This window comes from Aptenodytes forsteri, unplaced genomic scaffold (assembly GCF_000699145.1).
Source record: "Aptenodytes forsteri isolate BGI_AS27 unplaced genomic scaffold, ASM69914v1 Scaffold651, whole genome shotgun sequence".
NCBI lineage: Eukaryota > Metazoa > Chordata > Aves > Sphenisciformes > Spheniscidae > Aptenodytes > Aptenodytes forsteri.
In genome coordinates this window covers 19095-34352 of record NW_008794079.1, presented here as the reverse complement: position 1 = coordinate 34352, position 15258 = coordinate 19095, and the positions used below count along the sequence as shown (strand labels likewise).

General features: G+C 59.6%; 1 protein-coding gene across 3 annotated transcripts in view; it reads right to left on the bottom strand.

The window, feature by feature from the left end:
* The window catches only part of MROH1 (maestro heat like repeat family member 1), a 57835-nt gene that overhangs the window by 39005 nt on the left and 3572 nt on the right, over positions 1-15258 (bottom strand). For 2 of the 3 annotated variants that reach the window (XM_009272277.1, XM_009272284.1), the window contains exons 3-13: positions 15047-15178; positions 14339-14501; positions 13320-13418; positions 7643-7794; positions 6947-7087; positions 6109-6201; positions 4771-4849; positions 3187-3300; positions 2728-2801; positions 1880-1999; positions 709-819 (exon numbers count right to left, since the gene is read on the bottom strand). In XM_009272277.1, coding sequence (XP_009270552.1) covers positions 709-819; positions 1880-1999; positions 2728-2801; positions 3187-3300; positions 4771-4849; positions 6109-6201; positions 6947-7087; positions 7643-7794; positions 13320-13418; positions 14339-14501; positions 15047-15178 — 1278 coding nt within the window. The remainder of the gene's footprint in view (positions 1-708; positions 820-1879; positions 2000-2727; positions 2802-3186; positions 3301-4770; positions 4850-6108; positions 6202-6946; positions 7088-7642; positions 7795-13319; positions 13419-14338; positions 14502-15046; positions 15179-15258) is intronic. The other variant, XM_019470218.1, reaches the window with a different exon arrangement.

Below are 15258 nucleotides of genomic sequence, written 5' to 3'. Positions count from 1 at the left end.
CAGGTTGCTCAGAGCCCCCTCCAACCTGACCTGGAATGCTTCCAGGGATGGGGCATCCACCACCTCTCTGGGCAACCTGGGCCAGTGCTTCACCACCCTCAGCGTAAAAAATGTCTTCCTTGTATCTAGTCTGAATCTACCCTCTTTTAGTTTAAAACCATTGCCCCTTGTCCTATTGCAACAGGCCCTACTAAAAAGCCTGTCCCCATCTTTCTTACAAACTCCCTTTAAGTATTAAAAGGCCGCAAGAAGGTCTCCCCAGAGTCTTCCCCAGGATGAACAACCCCAACTCTCTCAGCCTTTCTCCACAGCAGGGGTGTTCCATCCCCCTGATCATTTTCATGTCCCTCCTCTGGACCCGCTCCAACACGTCCGTGTCTGTCTTGAACTGAGAACTTCCAGCACCACTGCCTTGCTCCGGCCTTAGAGAAGCTCGCGGGGAGGCTACACACAGGTCCTTGGGAGGACAGCTTCCCAAACCAAACCTCTGCCCTGCTCTTGGAGGGATGGGGATGGTGGCAATAGCTCCTACAAGGGCTGAGAGTGGTGACAACCCATCCCGCCTGGCATATGGGGCATCCTGCACGTGGTGCGGGTGGCACGGGCTGTGCTGAGGGCAGTGTGGGACCCCCGGGACACGGTGCACGGACGGTGGCTCTGGGGCCAGCAACGACCGCCCCGAAGGCGAAGATGACTGGGCAGACTCACGTTGTTCATCCTGTCAACAGTTGTGCTAAGCAGAAAGAGCGTATTGACGCTGATGCTCTGGACGCTGTCACTAGTGAGGTCATCGGCATCCGGCGGCTGCTTTTTGGGCTGCTGGAGGAGAGGGAAAGCGCAGGTCAGCACGGATGCTGCGGCAGGGCCGGCGGCCGGAGGCAGCTGGGAGCCGCTCTGGGTGACTCCCTTCGCGAGCATGTTTCCCAAGCCGTCGAGACGGCACGCCTGGCAAACAGCGTGCTGGAAGGAACGGGCAGAACCCGAAAGCCTCCTGGTTCATGGCCCATCTCCAGCACGTGCTCCAGCTCTACCCATGGAGCTCAGAGGGGCTGCGGGAGCTCCTGCAGCCCAAACCATCGCCCCTGCTCCTCTTTGAGGGGGAAAGGGATGATCTGAGCCCCAGGGTGCTTCCAGTGGTGCCCATGTCTCTGCAGCCCAGCTGGACAAGTGGGGCTGGAGGCAGCCAAGCCCCCAGGTAAGGGAGCCGCCCCCACTGCTCCAGGGGCAGCAGCCTGACCCAGCCTGGCTACACAGGGGGTACGGAGCCGGCAGGAGGTGGAGGTCCTGCCAGTGCAGCCCCTGAGTCCTGGCTGGCGTCCTTTGGATGCAGGGAGATGCAGGGACAGCTGTCCCAACGGCGTCTCTCCTGCTCCCGAGGTTTGCCCCCGCTCCTCCTTGCTCCAGAGGCAGGAACCGCAACACGCCATCGGGGAAAGATAGGGGGGAAGCTGCAGTGCTGCTGCAATGAGGGCTGGGGCAGTGGGGATGGCAAGGGGGATATCCCGAGGGTCTGAGGTGGGCAGCCCGCACGGGGACAGAACTGTGGGGGTATAGTTGGTTTGGACGCTTTGGTCCTAGAGCAAGGGCTGCCCTGGGGAGGGTTCAGGGTCGAGAGGCCGCAGGCGAAGCGAAGCAAAGCACACAGGCTTCTGCCAGCTGCGCCGCTCCGCTGAGGACAGCGGTGGCCAGAGGGTGGATGGGAGAGCTCTGCAGGCTGCGCTGCACATCCACAGACCTGGGTACTGGGCTGCCTCTGCCACGGGTCTGCCTAAATCGGTGCTGCAGGGAGCCAGAGATGTGCACAGCTGCAGACAAGGACTTGCCCAGTCCCACCTGGGTACCTTTTTTTAGGAGTTTTACCCCACCTGGATGTGCTTACCGCATCCGAGGGAAGGGCGCACTGGCGGACAAGGAACTCCATCATCGCCTCCCCGCCGGGCTGCTCCAGGTAGCCGTGGTGAGCCATGGCGCTGATCACCTGCACCACAGCCCGCTTCACCTGCGCGGGCAAAGCAGCAACACCAGCATCGGTGCGGGGCGGAGGGGAGAAGCTGCGAGCAGGGGGGTTTCTGCCTGCTGCAGTGTCCTCCTCACAGTTGCCCTTCGCTGCTGCCGCCTCCTCCTCGGTAGCGGGGAACGTTATTACGGGTCTTACATACAGCCTTTCAACTGGGTTTGGGCTCTGCCAGCAGCAGCCGGGCACCGCACAGGACAGCGGGGTCAGCTGCCCGCTGCTCACGTCTGTGGGGCTGTCAGGAGGGGACTGAACAGGAGCCCACGGCCGCACCACCCGCCACACGCAGTTACATCTGGCAAAGCAAAGTCTGTTTTGCAAGGGGGACGCGCCCTGTGACCGCGTGAGCTGAGTCATCAGCAGCCCGGTGCTCCTGGCAGCGCCGTGCATTTTCTTTACACGCGGCACTCCAGGCAGGGCCACGCTTCGCAGCAGCAATGCCCCCTGCTAGGCAGGGCTGCCTACACTCAGACATGCTCTTTGCGCAGGGCACAGAGGGAAAACGAGTCCCTGTGTGCTCCCCCGTTACTGGGAGGGTATCATCTGGGCACGTTGGCGGAACTGCCAAAACACCAACCAGGAGAGAGATGAGCAACAGGAGGCGGCGGAGGACAGCCGGGCTGGCAGAGGCAGGGGGGCACGGCTGCGCAGGGCTCCAGAAATAAACCCCCCACCCCTGAAGTACCCCGCAGAAGAGCAGAAGGTCAGCTTACCTTATTGTTGCTGTCTTGCAGAGGAAGTTTCATAGATGAAAGAATGAAGGGCTTTTTAATCTCCATTTGGGAGGCTGAAAAAAAGAAGACAGACTCTGAAGCTCAGAGATGCTCTTGAGCTGCCAAGGACAGAGCCGCTGATCCCGAACATCCCCACTTCCCCGACAGGGAAGGCTTTGTCCCTTGTCCCACTTCCCAGCTGGCCGGGCCGCCAGGCTGGTTTCCTTCTCCCCTGACCCTGCAGCCAAGGATGGGCTCGTCTCCTCATCCCACTCATCCCAGGTCCCAGGAGGGGAATGAGGGGACTCAGGGGAACGAGGGGACTCATGGAAAGGGACCCATCAGAAGAAGGAGAAAGCCTGCCTGGAGCCCTAAGTGCACAAACTGCTCCGCGCCTTCCTGCTTTGAGATCCCGACAGGGACCGTGGCCGGCCGGGTGGCAGCCGCCCCGGTACTCACGGGCACTGTTGATGATCTGCCTCATGATGAGGAGCGTCCCCACACGGGTCCTCTCGTTGCTGCTCTCCAGCTTCGGGAGGAGGAAGGCCAGCACGCGGTCAGGGAACGAGCAGGCTGTGGGAGCCAAACCAACCGTCACGGAGGCGCGTCGTCCCGGGGACGGCACACAGCCTAGAGATTCGGGATGCAGGCACCGCATCCCCCACGCAGGAGCATCCCGCCCCGTATACCCCCACGTGCGATCGGGGGCCGCGTGCCTGCTACGCGCAGCAGGGCTTTGCCTGCTGCATCAAACCGCGTGGAGTTTGAAAAGCACCGCTCCTCCTCTCCCGGCTGTGCGGGGCAGGCAGCTCCCTGGGGAAGCAGCCTGCTGCCATGCCACCCCGCGAGCCGGGCTAACCGGCCCGTCCCGCTCTTCACATCCAGACCCGAGCTTTTCTCGGGCGCTTTCAGCAAATTTCCTGCGCTCTCTAGGGAGCTGAAGGAGTTTAAATTATACCTTCCAACAAGTGCTGCCCCGTCTGTCAAAACATTTTGATTGTTAAAAATAAAACCAGTCTACGGATGCTGGAATTGGAGCAACGCTCGTGGGCATTCGAGAGGCGTGTTTGGGGAGGGATGGGCTGCTCTGAGGCAGGGTAGCCTGAAGATTGCTCAGGCAAAGGCAGCTCAGCTGCAGGTTTGCCTTCACTAACGCTAGCAAGGAAGGGACATCACCCAACCGTGACTCAGCAGCAGCTTGTCACACCACTGCTCTTTTTCTGGAGACTGCACACGCTTCTGTCTGTGCCACAGCCATTGGGTGAGGAGAGCCAAAATTGGGGGAGACAGGGCTCCAGCCACAGAGCTCCACGCACAGGCTGGGAACAGGTAAGCTGTAGGTCAGCCCACTTCTCCTGCTCAGTCCGACCATAGGGGATCCCGCTGTGCTCTGAACGTTTGCAGTAACCCGGAATAACAACAACTGCATTAGCTGTACACAAGATACAGCAACAAGGAGTACAGACGAGCGGGGTACCCCCAAAGTCGAACTACATCTACTGCCCCCGACCACAGGCGTGGCATGCTGCAGAACCTGGCTCCTGGAGAGGTCTCAGTCGGCTGGTACAGCTCCAAAGGCTCTGAAGAAACCTTTGAAACCGAGCCAGGCGCCTTTGGGAAGGTCCCTGGAAGGGGATGCTCAGGCCTGAGCCAGTAGTGAGCTCCAGGGGAGCGGAGTTAGTCCCATGCTCTTCCTCAAAGAGCTCCAGCGAGAGATGCTCTCCCTGGACGCCAGCCTGGAGGGACACGCAAAGCTACTTGCCTTCTGCAAGCCTGAAGCCATGGGCTAGAGCCAGGACAGAAACCACCACCCTCCCCTCCCTCTCATCTCCCCACATGGCCAAGAGATGTCTACGATATCCCCCAAGCCCAGCTGAGACCAGGGGGAACAAACCCCTCCCTTCACCACGCACAACTCCTTGGAGAGGACCACGAAAGACCAGGAAAAACACCAGCCACGGTGCAGCACACCCACACCTCTCCAAGGGGTTTGACCCGCAGGCACAGGCGGCTTCGGGACAGCCACAGCACGTCATCCCTTACCCAGGACGGTGAAGCACCGAAGAACCTCAGTGTGATTTTTAACAGTCAGGGGGACAGATGGATCTGCAGGAGCACAAATCTGTTGGAGAAACAGCTGTGGTCAGGGATGTTACCTGGGACAGGCGCTGGCAGGCTGCAGACCCAGCCCCGGAGAGGCAGAGCTGTGCTCGGCACAGGCGCGGTGCCGAGATTCGGGACAGACAAAGCCCTGGGTTGGTGGGTGACAGCATCCCATGACACGGATGCCCAGAGCGGTGCTTTCTGCCCGCTGCTGGCCGAGCAGAGCTCCGCCTGCGCTCGCAGCAGGTTAAGTCATCTCAGGGAGACCGCTTGGGAACAAGGTGCCTGCTCAGGAGCTGCGGGCTCCTCCGTTGTTTAAACACGTCCCACCACCCAGCCGGGACCGCTGGTCACCTCCTCTGGAACTTCTTCAAAATTAGTCAACCCTTCCGGGTACTATTAAAATAATTCAGTCTCTTAATTCAATTTACGTTGCAGCAAGGACGACGCGCATCTGGTTACTCCGGTCTGCCAAAAAGACACTTGGGTCTGCAGCTGAGCCAGAGCTGCTGTGTGAGGCCAGCCATATCCCGCGGCCCCAGAGCTGCCCCTCTGCAGCCACGAGCAGCTTTTCCCTGTCGAAGCCCGTCCTCAAGAAGCAGCTCCTACAAATGGCACTGTTGTTGTATTTGGTTGTTATGCATCACTTTGGTAAGCGGACAGCCTCTCTGCTGGACGCTTCCAAGAGTCAGTTAAGTATTAAAAAAAAAAAGAAGAAGTGTTCAGACCTGTTTTCAGCCCCAGGAGCGTGATTTTAAAAGTTTAGTAATACAACAGACCTCGCACCCCTGTGGCTGAAGAACGGCTGAGGAGGAGTCCGGGCTCGGCAGCCTGAGAAGGGCTCCTGCACGCTGCTGCACGGTGACTGCTCCGTGGCGAGTCAATGCCCTCGCTTATTCTCAAAGAGCAAACTTTTTTAAAAGGTCCATTGATTTTGAGGGGTTTGTTTTCAATCTGCTGCATAACTGTACAGCCAGAGCCGCTCTCGCTTCAGACAACTTGACTGTGCGTGTGACACCTTCCATATATCATATACCAGAACCCGAGAGCTGGCAGCACCACTGGTGAGCAGCAGAGAAGCTGAGAGCCTCAGAGGGGCACGACCAGGGGACAGAAAAGCCGAGCAGGCTGCACGCCCCGATCTCGGGCTGATCCAGGGGAAGCTTTGAGCCCTGCAGACCGAGCTCACGGCCAGGCCCCAGCGTTATGCCTCACAAGAAGCCCACCTTCCCCCCGCAGCACCCTCCTGAGGGCGGCCGCTCTCTGCCCAGGCCTTACCTGGGGGTGCAGGGTACCCAGGAGAGAGTCCAGCTGCACATCAAGGCTGCGGCTGCCGATGTTGACAGAAGCTTCCAGGATCTGGCAGAGGCTCTGCTCAGCAAGAGACCAGGTTGCAGTTAGCATCAGGAAAATACTTGGGCTCCAGAGGACAGAGGATCGGGACCCCCGTGCTACGCCAGCCCAAGGGGAGGGACTGCAGGCAAGAGCAGGGATCACGAACCCACCACGGCAGCACCGAGCAGCATAACCCGTCTCTCACCGGGGGACACAGCTCGGGAATTCCCAAGAGCTGCCTCTTCCCCCAGAGCCATTGCAGGAGGCCATGAAGAGGCACGCTGGCCGTTGCCAGCCACGGCTGGGTGCGTGGTGAGAACCAGGCACACGGCAGAGTGCCCGGAGATGGCAGCAGAGATGGGCTGCAGCCCACTCCATCCTCCCAGATCACTGGGCACAACCACCTGAAGCTCGAGCTCAGTAGCAAGAGGGATCACGACGCAGGGAGAGGGAATCTCGCATGGAAAAGGCAGTTGCAGCCCAGTCCAGCTGGGCGGAGGCATGGCGTGAGCTGTGTGAAACCGTCGGTAAGGTAAGGACTAAGACCACTTTGCTGCTGCCGCTTTCCCATGCGACCGCATGCCGCCCTCTGGGACAGGCAGAGCCGCTGCTCAGCACCCCTCCTGCATTCACGGACGGCTGTCAGCACCGCCGAACTACAGCACAACCCGCGGCCGGTGGGCAGAGGTCCACTACCCACCCTACACCCCAACAAGGCTCCCAGTCAATAGGGCTGGGGACGGGTCTTTGGCCAGCACCATCAGCACTCGGAGCTGCTTACCTTGGATATGTAGAAGGCCTCCGTGTGCTTCTTGTAGAGGGCGAGGATGCCTGGAATCAGCTTAGGGAGCTGCTCCTCCAGCTTTTCACTGGGCATCAGGTAGCTCATAGGTCCCATAGCCTCCACCACGGCCAGTCTCAGCTGCAGGGAGAGATTGCGCATCAATAGTGTGGCCCAGACCCTGGACGGACACGCCTGCCGCAGCATCGCTCCGCTCCTATGAAGCTGCTCTTCCTAATGCTTGTAGGAGCCTCTGAGCAGAGGCAGGGACAGCATTTCGCCCGGCTTTGCCAGTTTAAGTGCAAGGGGTGCTCAGCAGAGAAGGGGGGTGCCTAAATATGTCACCTATGCCTGCAGAGGACAAAACCTGGCCGGCCATCTCCCAGCTGTGGCATACGCCCAGACTGTCCCCCAAAAGGGCTGCAGAAGCACCCCATGCTCTGCTTTCCAGCAATGGGGAGCAAGCGACCCGTTCCGCACGCGTTACGTATGGGAGACGAGGACAGAGGGAACCGAGCGGAGCCGCAGGGCACAAGGAGAAAAGCATCCAGCCCTAGATCAGAGCCGGGGGCTTGCTCTTCTGGGGGCCACGTCCTTAGGAAAGGGCACAGCCGAGATGCTGCAAGGCCGACGTCAGACTAACAGCCCCCCGCTCCGTACCCAGGGAGGTCCCACCATGCCCCCCCGTCCCCCTACCTTGGCTTCCCGGTGCTGCAGCCAGCTGTTGAAGAGCACTTCGTACGCACTGAAGATCTCGTTTGAGAAGGTGTCCTTCCTGACCGTGGGGTCTGGGGCCTGGTCCAAGTTCGCCAGGTACTCCTGGATGCTCTCACTGAAGTGCTGCAGAGCTAGGAGACAGACTGCACAGTTAGATTTTCCACGCGTACAAGACAATGTTTGTTTTAGCCCCTCCAGAAAGCAGATGGTTGACATGCTGTTTTACTGGGCAGCATCTCAAGGGATAGCAGATGCACCAGGACTCTCCCTGGCAGGCCGAGATACTTCCCGAGAGGTGCCGTGGCTGCAAGGGCTCCCGGCAGGCAGCCACGCCAGAGATACACGCTGCTTTGTCCTTCCTGGGCCGGGGCTGATATAACCAACTCCAGAGACCCAGCTCCACTGACCCACGGGAACCTGGATTTGCCACATGGGTTATTTCTACGCATTCGTTAGCAGCGAGGGCGGCCAAGAATTACAGCCTCACAGCCACAGGCAAGCCAGCGCACCGCACCTCAACGAGTTCGTCTGGTCCCTGGGCCAGCAAGCGCTGCATGTGAGCACATGTTATTTCTCCTCTCGCGAACTGGACCGGTGACAAGAGCGTGTTTGCGTAAAGGCACACATCCTGGCTCGGACGCAAGGCTCGGCTAGAGGCTGCTGACCGCAGGGGATACCCATCTTCCATCTCCCCCCCGAGGATGCCTTCGCCACGGCTTTACGGGGTTCCCCAAGGCTTTACAGAGTTCCTGGGGCAGCCGAGGGATCACCTAACACCAGGAGCAGGTATCAGCTGACAGCACCCGAGGGCTGCCAACACCCCCCCCTAGTTTTACTTGGGGAATTATCCAACAGCAGAGCACACCGAAAAGGCTCCCAGCTTCAGAAAAGCTCCCAGCTCCAGGAGCTCCTGTGCGGGACGTCGCTCCAGATGCTCAGCACGAACCTCTCCGGGCTGAGCCCCGCGCTGCTGCTGAACACAGACGCGGCAGGCAGGCTGCCGGTGCTCTGGGCAGGTTTGCCCAAGCAGCGTCCCCGTACCGGCCTTTCACAGGCAGCCCTGGGAAGCGCTGCTAGCTGCAAGCCCTGCCTGGCCGTCTGTCCAACCCAGAGCTCCAGCACACCCATCTGCCCGTCCCTCAGCTCCTTCCAGCCCCGTCCCGGGACCCCCAGGCACCAGGGCACACATGCAAAGACCCTGCTTTACCTCCACGTGCTGCCAGGGGCACGCACGTGCTCCCTTCCTTAATCCCTTAGCGCACAGCGGGGCTCTTCTAGCTTCCTCACCCTTCACTAGCTGTTTCCTAACAAGCGAAGCAGCCTGGGGCTTGCAGAGCCGGTAACGTGCCGCCGACCCGGCCAGGTCCAGAGCTCCGGCTGCCGGCACCGCCACGGGCCACCGAGCACTGGAGCAGGACCCGTGAGGGGTGAGGCTGAGGCAAGGGGAGAGGAGAAGGATCGCAGCCTGCTCAAGTGTAGAGGCACCTGGGGAGCCCAGCTGGTCCAAGCCCCGGCTCAAGCAGGAACACCCGGAGCAGGCTGCCCAGGACGAGCTTATCAGCCCCTCTCCTGCTGGAGAAGGACGGCTCCTGCAGATGATCCCCCGACCCCGGGGAAGGGGTCCCTGCACCCATGGGATACCCACGGGACTGAGCCGTCCCTCCCCGGGTACGGCAGCCCCGCTCCTGCCAGAAAGTCGCTCAGCAGGAGCCTGCTCAGCTCCTCCGGGGAAGGAGACCTCGCAAGCCACGTCCCGCACTAATGGGGTGAAGAAAAAACCCCACGATGCCCTGGCACCCTGGGCAGGAGGTTTCCCCGCAGTAAGATTGTGGCAGAAGATGGAAAACTGAAGGAAACAAGTGGCTGGCCCCGCGTCGCAGCAAGACGTGATGGAGGAGCACAGCGTTTCTGGCGCAACCACCGCCCGGTGCCATCTGACCGGTGCCCACGCTATCAGCTGGGGACTCCAGAGCCCCATCGTGCCTGATCCCTCATGCCCACGGGACCCCACGCCAGCGGGATGGAGAGGCCGACACGGCCCCCCGAGGGTGCGAGATGACGCGAGGGCACGCCAGCTCTCCGGGCCCCCGCACAGGCTCAATGCACCCACGTTATCAACACCCAGAGGAGGAAGCAGGTTCCCGCAGGAGGAGGAGGAGGAGGAAGGGGGGCTCCCGAGAGAAGAACCCGGGACCCTGCCCCCCCCCACGGCACCGCACACCGAGGCTGACGCGGCAGGGGTTGCACGGCCTCCGCTCCCTCCTCGCCTACGGCAGCTGTTTATTTTCAACCCGGTAGGATCGGAGATGCTGAGTCACTCCACGACCTCATACCAAAGCCAGATCATTTCAATCACATGCCTCCTCACCCTCGCCGCGACCCAGCTGGCAGCACACAAGAAATAAGTACTGCAAGCCCTGCCCTGCCTGCTGGAAGAGACCGTCGCCCTCAGGGCTGAGCCCCGGTCTTCTGCTGTCCTTAATGGGGGGGGGGGCAGGAACCCCCCGACCCGCTCCCCACGGCTCAGACAGATGGGAAGGGCTCAGAGGGGACACAGGGATGATGGACCACCGGCAGAAGGGTCCGATGCTGCACAGCGGAGCTTGTGCTGCTGAGAAACCATCCATGGCAGGGCGGGTCTGGCTGCTCTTTGGGCAGAAACTGTGAATTCCCATCGATGCCCACCTCGGAGGGGTCAGGAAGGTCCCAAGCTCACCCCCGTCACACCCAGCGCCTTTCTGGAGCAGGGAGCGAAATCTAGACCCCATCTTCACTCCATCTGGAGGCTGGAGTCAAAACACCCTTTGCTTAGGTTAAGTCCTCCTAAAGTTTCTGTGACAAGTTTGTCTTGACAAAAGTGAACGTGTCTAGCCGAAAACATCACCTAAAAGTCCTCCCCCAGCTTAAAGCCAGGCGGATGCGAGGGCAACGGGCAATGTTATGCCTGGCTTTACTTTTTTTTGTTGTTTTTTTTTTTAAAAAAGCTTGTAGCCAGAGGCGCGGGGGCAATAGCTGCTCCAGCCAGCAAGGTTTTAGGACACAGCTGAGAAGCTCATTCCCTTCCCTACAGCGGGGCCACCGAGGGCAGCACCACTCCCAAATCAGAAAGCGGTACCTTGCTGACTCCTCCGGAGCGGTAAAACCAGGATCACGTCCCCAAATCCACCTCTCCATCCCCGCATTCAGCCCAGATCAAGCTCCATGTAACTGCCCAGCAGTCTGGTACCTCCTGGTCCCCGTCCCTCTGCACTGGGCCACCCCGGAACAGCAAAACCGCCCCAAAAAGACCTGCCCGCGTCGCACGGTTGCGCTGACTCCAGAGTTACCTCATCTGCCTTTCAGTCATTGAAAACTTTGGCAAAAAATTATACAGAAACCATACGGAGCCAGAAATCCAGCACGCCGGCAGGCGACACCTTCCGAGTTTCGCAGGCAGCTGAACCCCGCCAGCAGCAGGCAGCTGCTGGGGACGGGACATCCCCTCCTGGCAGCCCAATATCGGCACCATGGCCTCCTCACGCTTTCGGGAAGGTCCGGGGAGGCACGTCCGCCCGCGCCCCAGCCCTCAGCCTGGTTTTCCGCGTGCTCCGAGGTCAGTAGTCACGAGGGGCTGGCCGTGGGCAGGCGGGGGTTTTGGGATCGGGGCAGGACCTGCTCCAGACCCGCACGGGGCTGCTTAAAGATGCTCATCCCCCCCCGCGCTCCCCAGCGCCGGCAGCGCTTTGGAGACTTCATGTCCTTTAGGATATGAGTTAAGAGGTTGCAAGTACTCTGCAAGAGCAACAAACCGACCGTGCCTCAGCGGCAGCAGCTACGGGGTCATTTTGGGAGGAACACGTGAGGAGCCAGGACATCACGTTTCTCAGGACCGAGCAGGGAGAGTGGGGAGCAGAAAGCCGAAAGAAGCCATTGCTGGAAGTGATGAAGGAGAAAGAGCTGCTGATGGTGGAAGGCTGCTCCAAAAAGAGCCACCCGAACCTCAGAATTGAGTTTTACCAGCCCCGCGGGCCACGCTGGTCCTCCCCACCATGCCCGAGCAGAAGGATCCCTTCTCCGCAGGGCCAGGCACCGCTGGTAAGCCATCTCGGACAGAAATAGCGGCCGACCTCCCGCCTATAAACACGTTGCCCGCTATCTGCGATCGCCCGCAGCCGGCCTAAACTACCTGAGCTGCCAACACCAGCAACCCCCCATGGCTAAACCAGCTCAGGGGTTTGGTCGTACTCGATGGAAGGAGGATGCTTCGTATTCACAGAGATTGCCTGACCTTGGCTCCGGCTTTCTGAGAACGCGCCTGCACAGAAACAGCTTGAGAGCTGCACGTTCTTGCTTTGCGCTCAAGATAATAGAACAAGAGCTCTTGAGGTCGAAGCAGCCCTTCACATCCGACAGTGTAAAACCGTTACTGGACTGCGGCAGATCCCAGTAACGAGTTCAGACACAAACCTCATTGTTACCAGGAGAAAGAGATGCTGCTGCCGTAGTCCTACATCCAGCCCTGCAGTTTACAGGGCTGCTCGGGAGGCTCCCACTCATCCTGTTCACTCCTTGACGCACAGAGCCACATCAGCATTCCCAGGCCTTGGGTGCAAGTATCAGCAAGAGATAAGAGCCACTGCACCAGCGGTGTGCTCCAGCAGCTCCCGCGGTATCTGTCAGAGCCCTTGAACCTGCACTCCCCCAGACCACCTTTTATTTTTGCCCAGCTACGGAAAGAAAACCACAAAATCCTGAGGATCCTCTGCTGGATATTAACAAGGCTGTCATTCCATGCCCGATCGGGGTTGCGCACCATCCCGCGGTCCGAGTCGCAGACGCTACTGCCCCGCACTCAGGAGACCACCTCATAGGTGAACAAACGCAAAGGAACTCGGGCCAGGAGCCGCACCACGACGGGCCACCGTGTCCAGGTGAAGCTGGATCAGCCCTGGCTAGAGACCGAGGGACAACCAAGTAGGCTGTTTGTCAGCTGCGTAAGCGCTAGTACTTCTGCGTCAAATCCCGCTGCACAAGCGGTGGCTTTCGGCAAGCCCGGGGCTGGAGGAGGGCGTCACGAGAGGGGAGCCCCGTGACATCCTGCCAGCCCACCAGAAGTGTCACATCCTGAGACCGGCTCATGAGAATTAAAGAAGTGGCTTGGACGAGAGCTGGCCCGGAACCGTCGCTGCATCCCGGCCTCCTCGCAATTCCTATCAGGGCTAACGCTTGGGCTGTTGCAAGGTGCCAGGTTCATGGTCTTAATAAAGGGACAGCCTGGTTTATAAGAGGGTCTCGAGTACCGCATCCCTCCTTCCTTCAGCAGCCCACCAGGCCAGTCCCCTCAACCTGAGTCGGGAGAGCTCTGGAGAATCCACGTCCTCTTCGCCAGAGGAGAAAGTGAAGGGCACCAGTGCTCACTGAGCTACGAAAAGGGAGCGGCAGGGTTCAGCTAGGGGATGGAGAAGGACTTCTGCTGGATCCCAGTGACCTAGAGCTGACAGCTATCCATCCCTCCCCGGAGCCAGCCAGGTCCCTGCTCCCAGACATTCAGGAAAGGTCCATCCTAACCAGCTCTCCGGCCCCCGCCCACAGTCCCTCCTTTTCCAGGGAAGGGAAAAAGTCTCCCACAACACATCCAAAAATCTCTGCAGCCTCAGAAGATCCGGAAAAACCTTACCATAGCAGAAGACGGACTTCATGTGGTCCTGTTTGGCCATTCCCAGCATGGGCAGCATCGTCCCGAGGATGGAGTTGAGAAAAGGCACCATTCCGAACACTGGGAAGGAAGCAGGAGATGCTCACTCGCAGCAAACACACAAGTGCCGCTCTGCAGCTGCCCCAGCCTGCGCCGGACGCAGAGCCGGCAGGATTGCACAGGCACCCGAAGAAAGCCGGCTCGCCGCAGCCAGGCGTTCGCTGCCAGCCAGGAGCCCGATTCTGCCACACAAGAGACGCCGACAGCCCCGGCTGGGAGCTGGCCACCCCAGCACGTGGTGGAGGCAGCTCTAGCACGGCAGCAGCTCACTCCTCCGAGCCCCTGAAGTTCACAACTGTTTCTCAAAGTCGGTGAGCTACAGGCTACGTCCCGCTTGCTGCTGGCATCATCGGATCTTTCCGCAGCCCGACTTCTTTTCAGAAGTCCCATCCTAGAATTATCGTTTTTAAACCCGGTCTTTCTGGGACGGCTGGAAACGAGAGCCCAGCAGGGAATTCTCTAAGGACAAGGGCCAGGCAGCTCCAATTCCTGCTGCTTTTAAGCAGCAAACATTTTAAAGAGATCCAGCTGAGCTGTGAAACCGATTTTTAATAGGGACTCCGCTCCTCCGCACTCTAGGAATTGCCAGGTACGTGCCAGGTACCACTGACAGCGCTCCATCTCGCCATACTGCTTGTTTACCAGTTTTCCAGTGCATTTCATCACTAAGTTATTTTGCAGAGCAAACACCTCAATTGTTTAGCAGCATCAAGCCTAAGCTGTAAGATCCCGAGAAGTCTGTTTTGAAGCACGTTGGCTGGCTCAGCACGCACGACGCTGCGGGGGTGCCCCACGGTAGAGCTATACGGGCGCAGCACAGCTGAACTACAGCTGTACACCTACTATAGGTGAACTACAACACCCGAAGCACACCACGCTTCCACGGCTCTTTCCCACGCAGACCAGCAGCCGCGCACGGAGGCGGCAGGTTGCCAACTCACCGTTCGACACGGAGAGGTTTGCAAACGTCTGCATGACGAAGTAGTGCGGCAGGATCCCCGGCTGAAACTTGGTGAGCACCTCCTCCATCACCTTGTTGATGAAGCGCTGCCCCACCGCAACAAGGACGTTGCTCGCGGCTTGCTGCCAGTCCCGGATCACCTCCTGGCACGGAGGGAGGAAACCACGTCAGAACAGACACTGCGTCAGACACGCGGCCTCCCCAGGAGGCTGCTTCTGCTTCGTTTAAGTGCCACGCGTCATGCCCGGCTCCAAACGCCACGGGGAATCGCACAGGGCGGGCTAAACAACAGGCTCATGATTCAGATGTGATCTTTTCCCCACGTGGACCTGCAGCCTCTCAAGGCCCTTCTCCTTCCTGCTCTAATACCCACCTGCCTGTCCAGGTCCTTTTCAGCATCCGAATTTTATTTAGTTGCGTACGCATGCCGTGCTGGAAGAAAACCGTCAGCCAAACCATCCTCGTCTCTCCCCAGAGGGAGGAACGTAGCCCATCCCCTACTGCCTCCACTGTCCCAAGTCCAGAGAACGGCACGTAACTAGATCTTCCCCTCCACGAAAGGGGTCCCGATAACTGCCACTGCCGAGGCAGCCGCAGACCCGCAGCATTTACTGCGGCGACAGTTGCATCAGGGGCAGAAAGGGCCTGGCCAAGAACGACAGGAGGAGCCGGAGCTCTCAGGTCATACCTTTGACTTGGTCATTTCATTAGACGCCAGGAAGATAACCACCTTCGCTGTGCTTTTGTCCAAGAGGGCAATGTTGCTCTTCACCACAGTTTCCATTGCCTTCAGGATGATCACCCGGTGAGGGTAGGCCAGCTGAAAAGGGAGGGAGAAAGCAGACGGTCAGCCAAGCTGAGCACAGGCGCGGCGGCTGCCCCGGGGGGCGAGCGAAACCT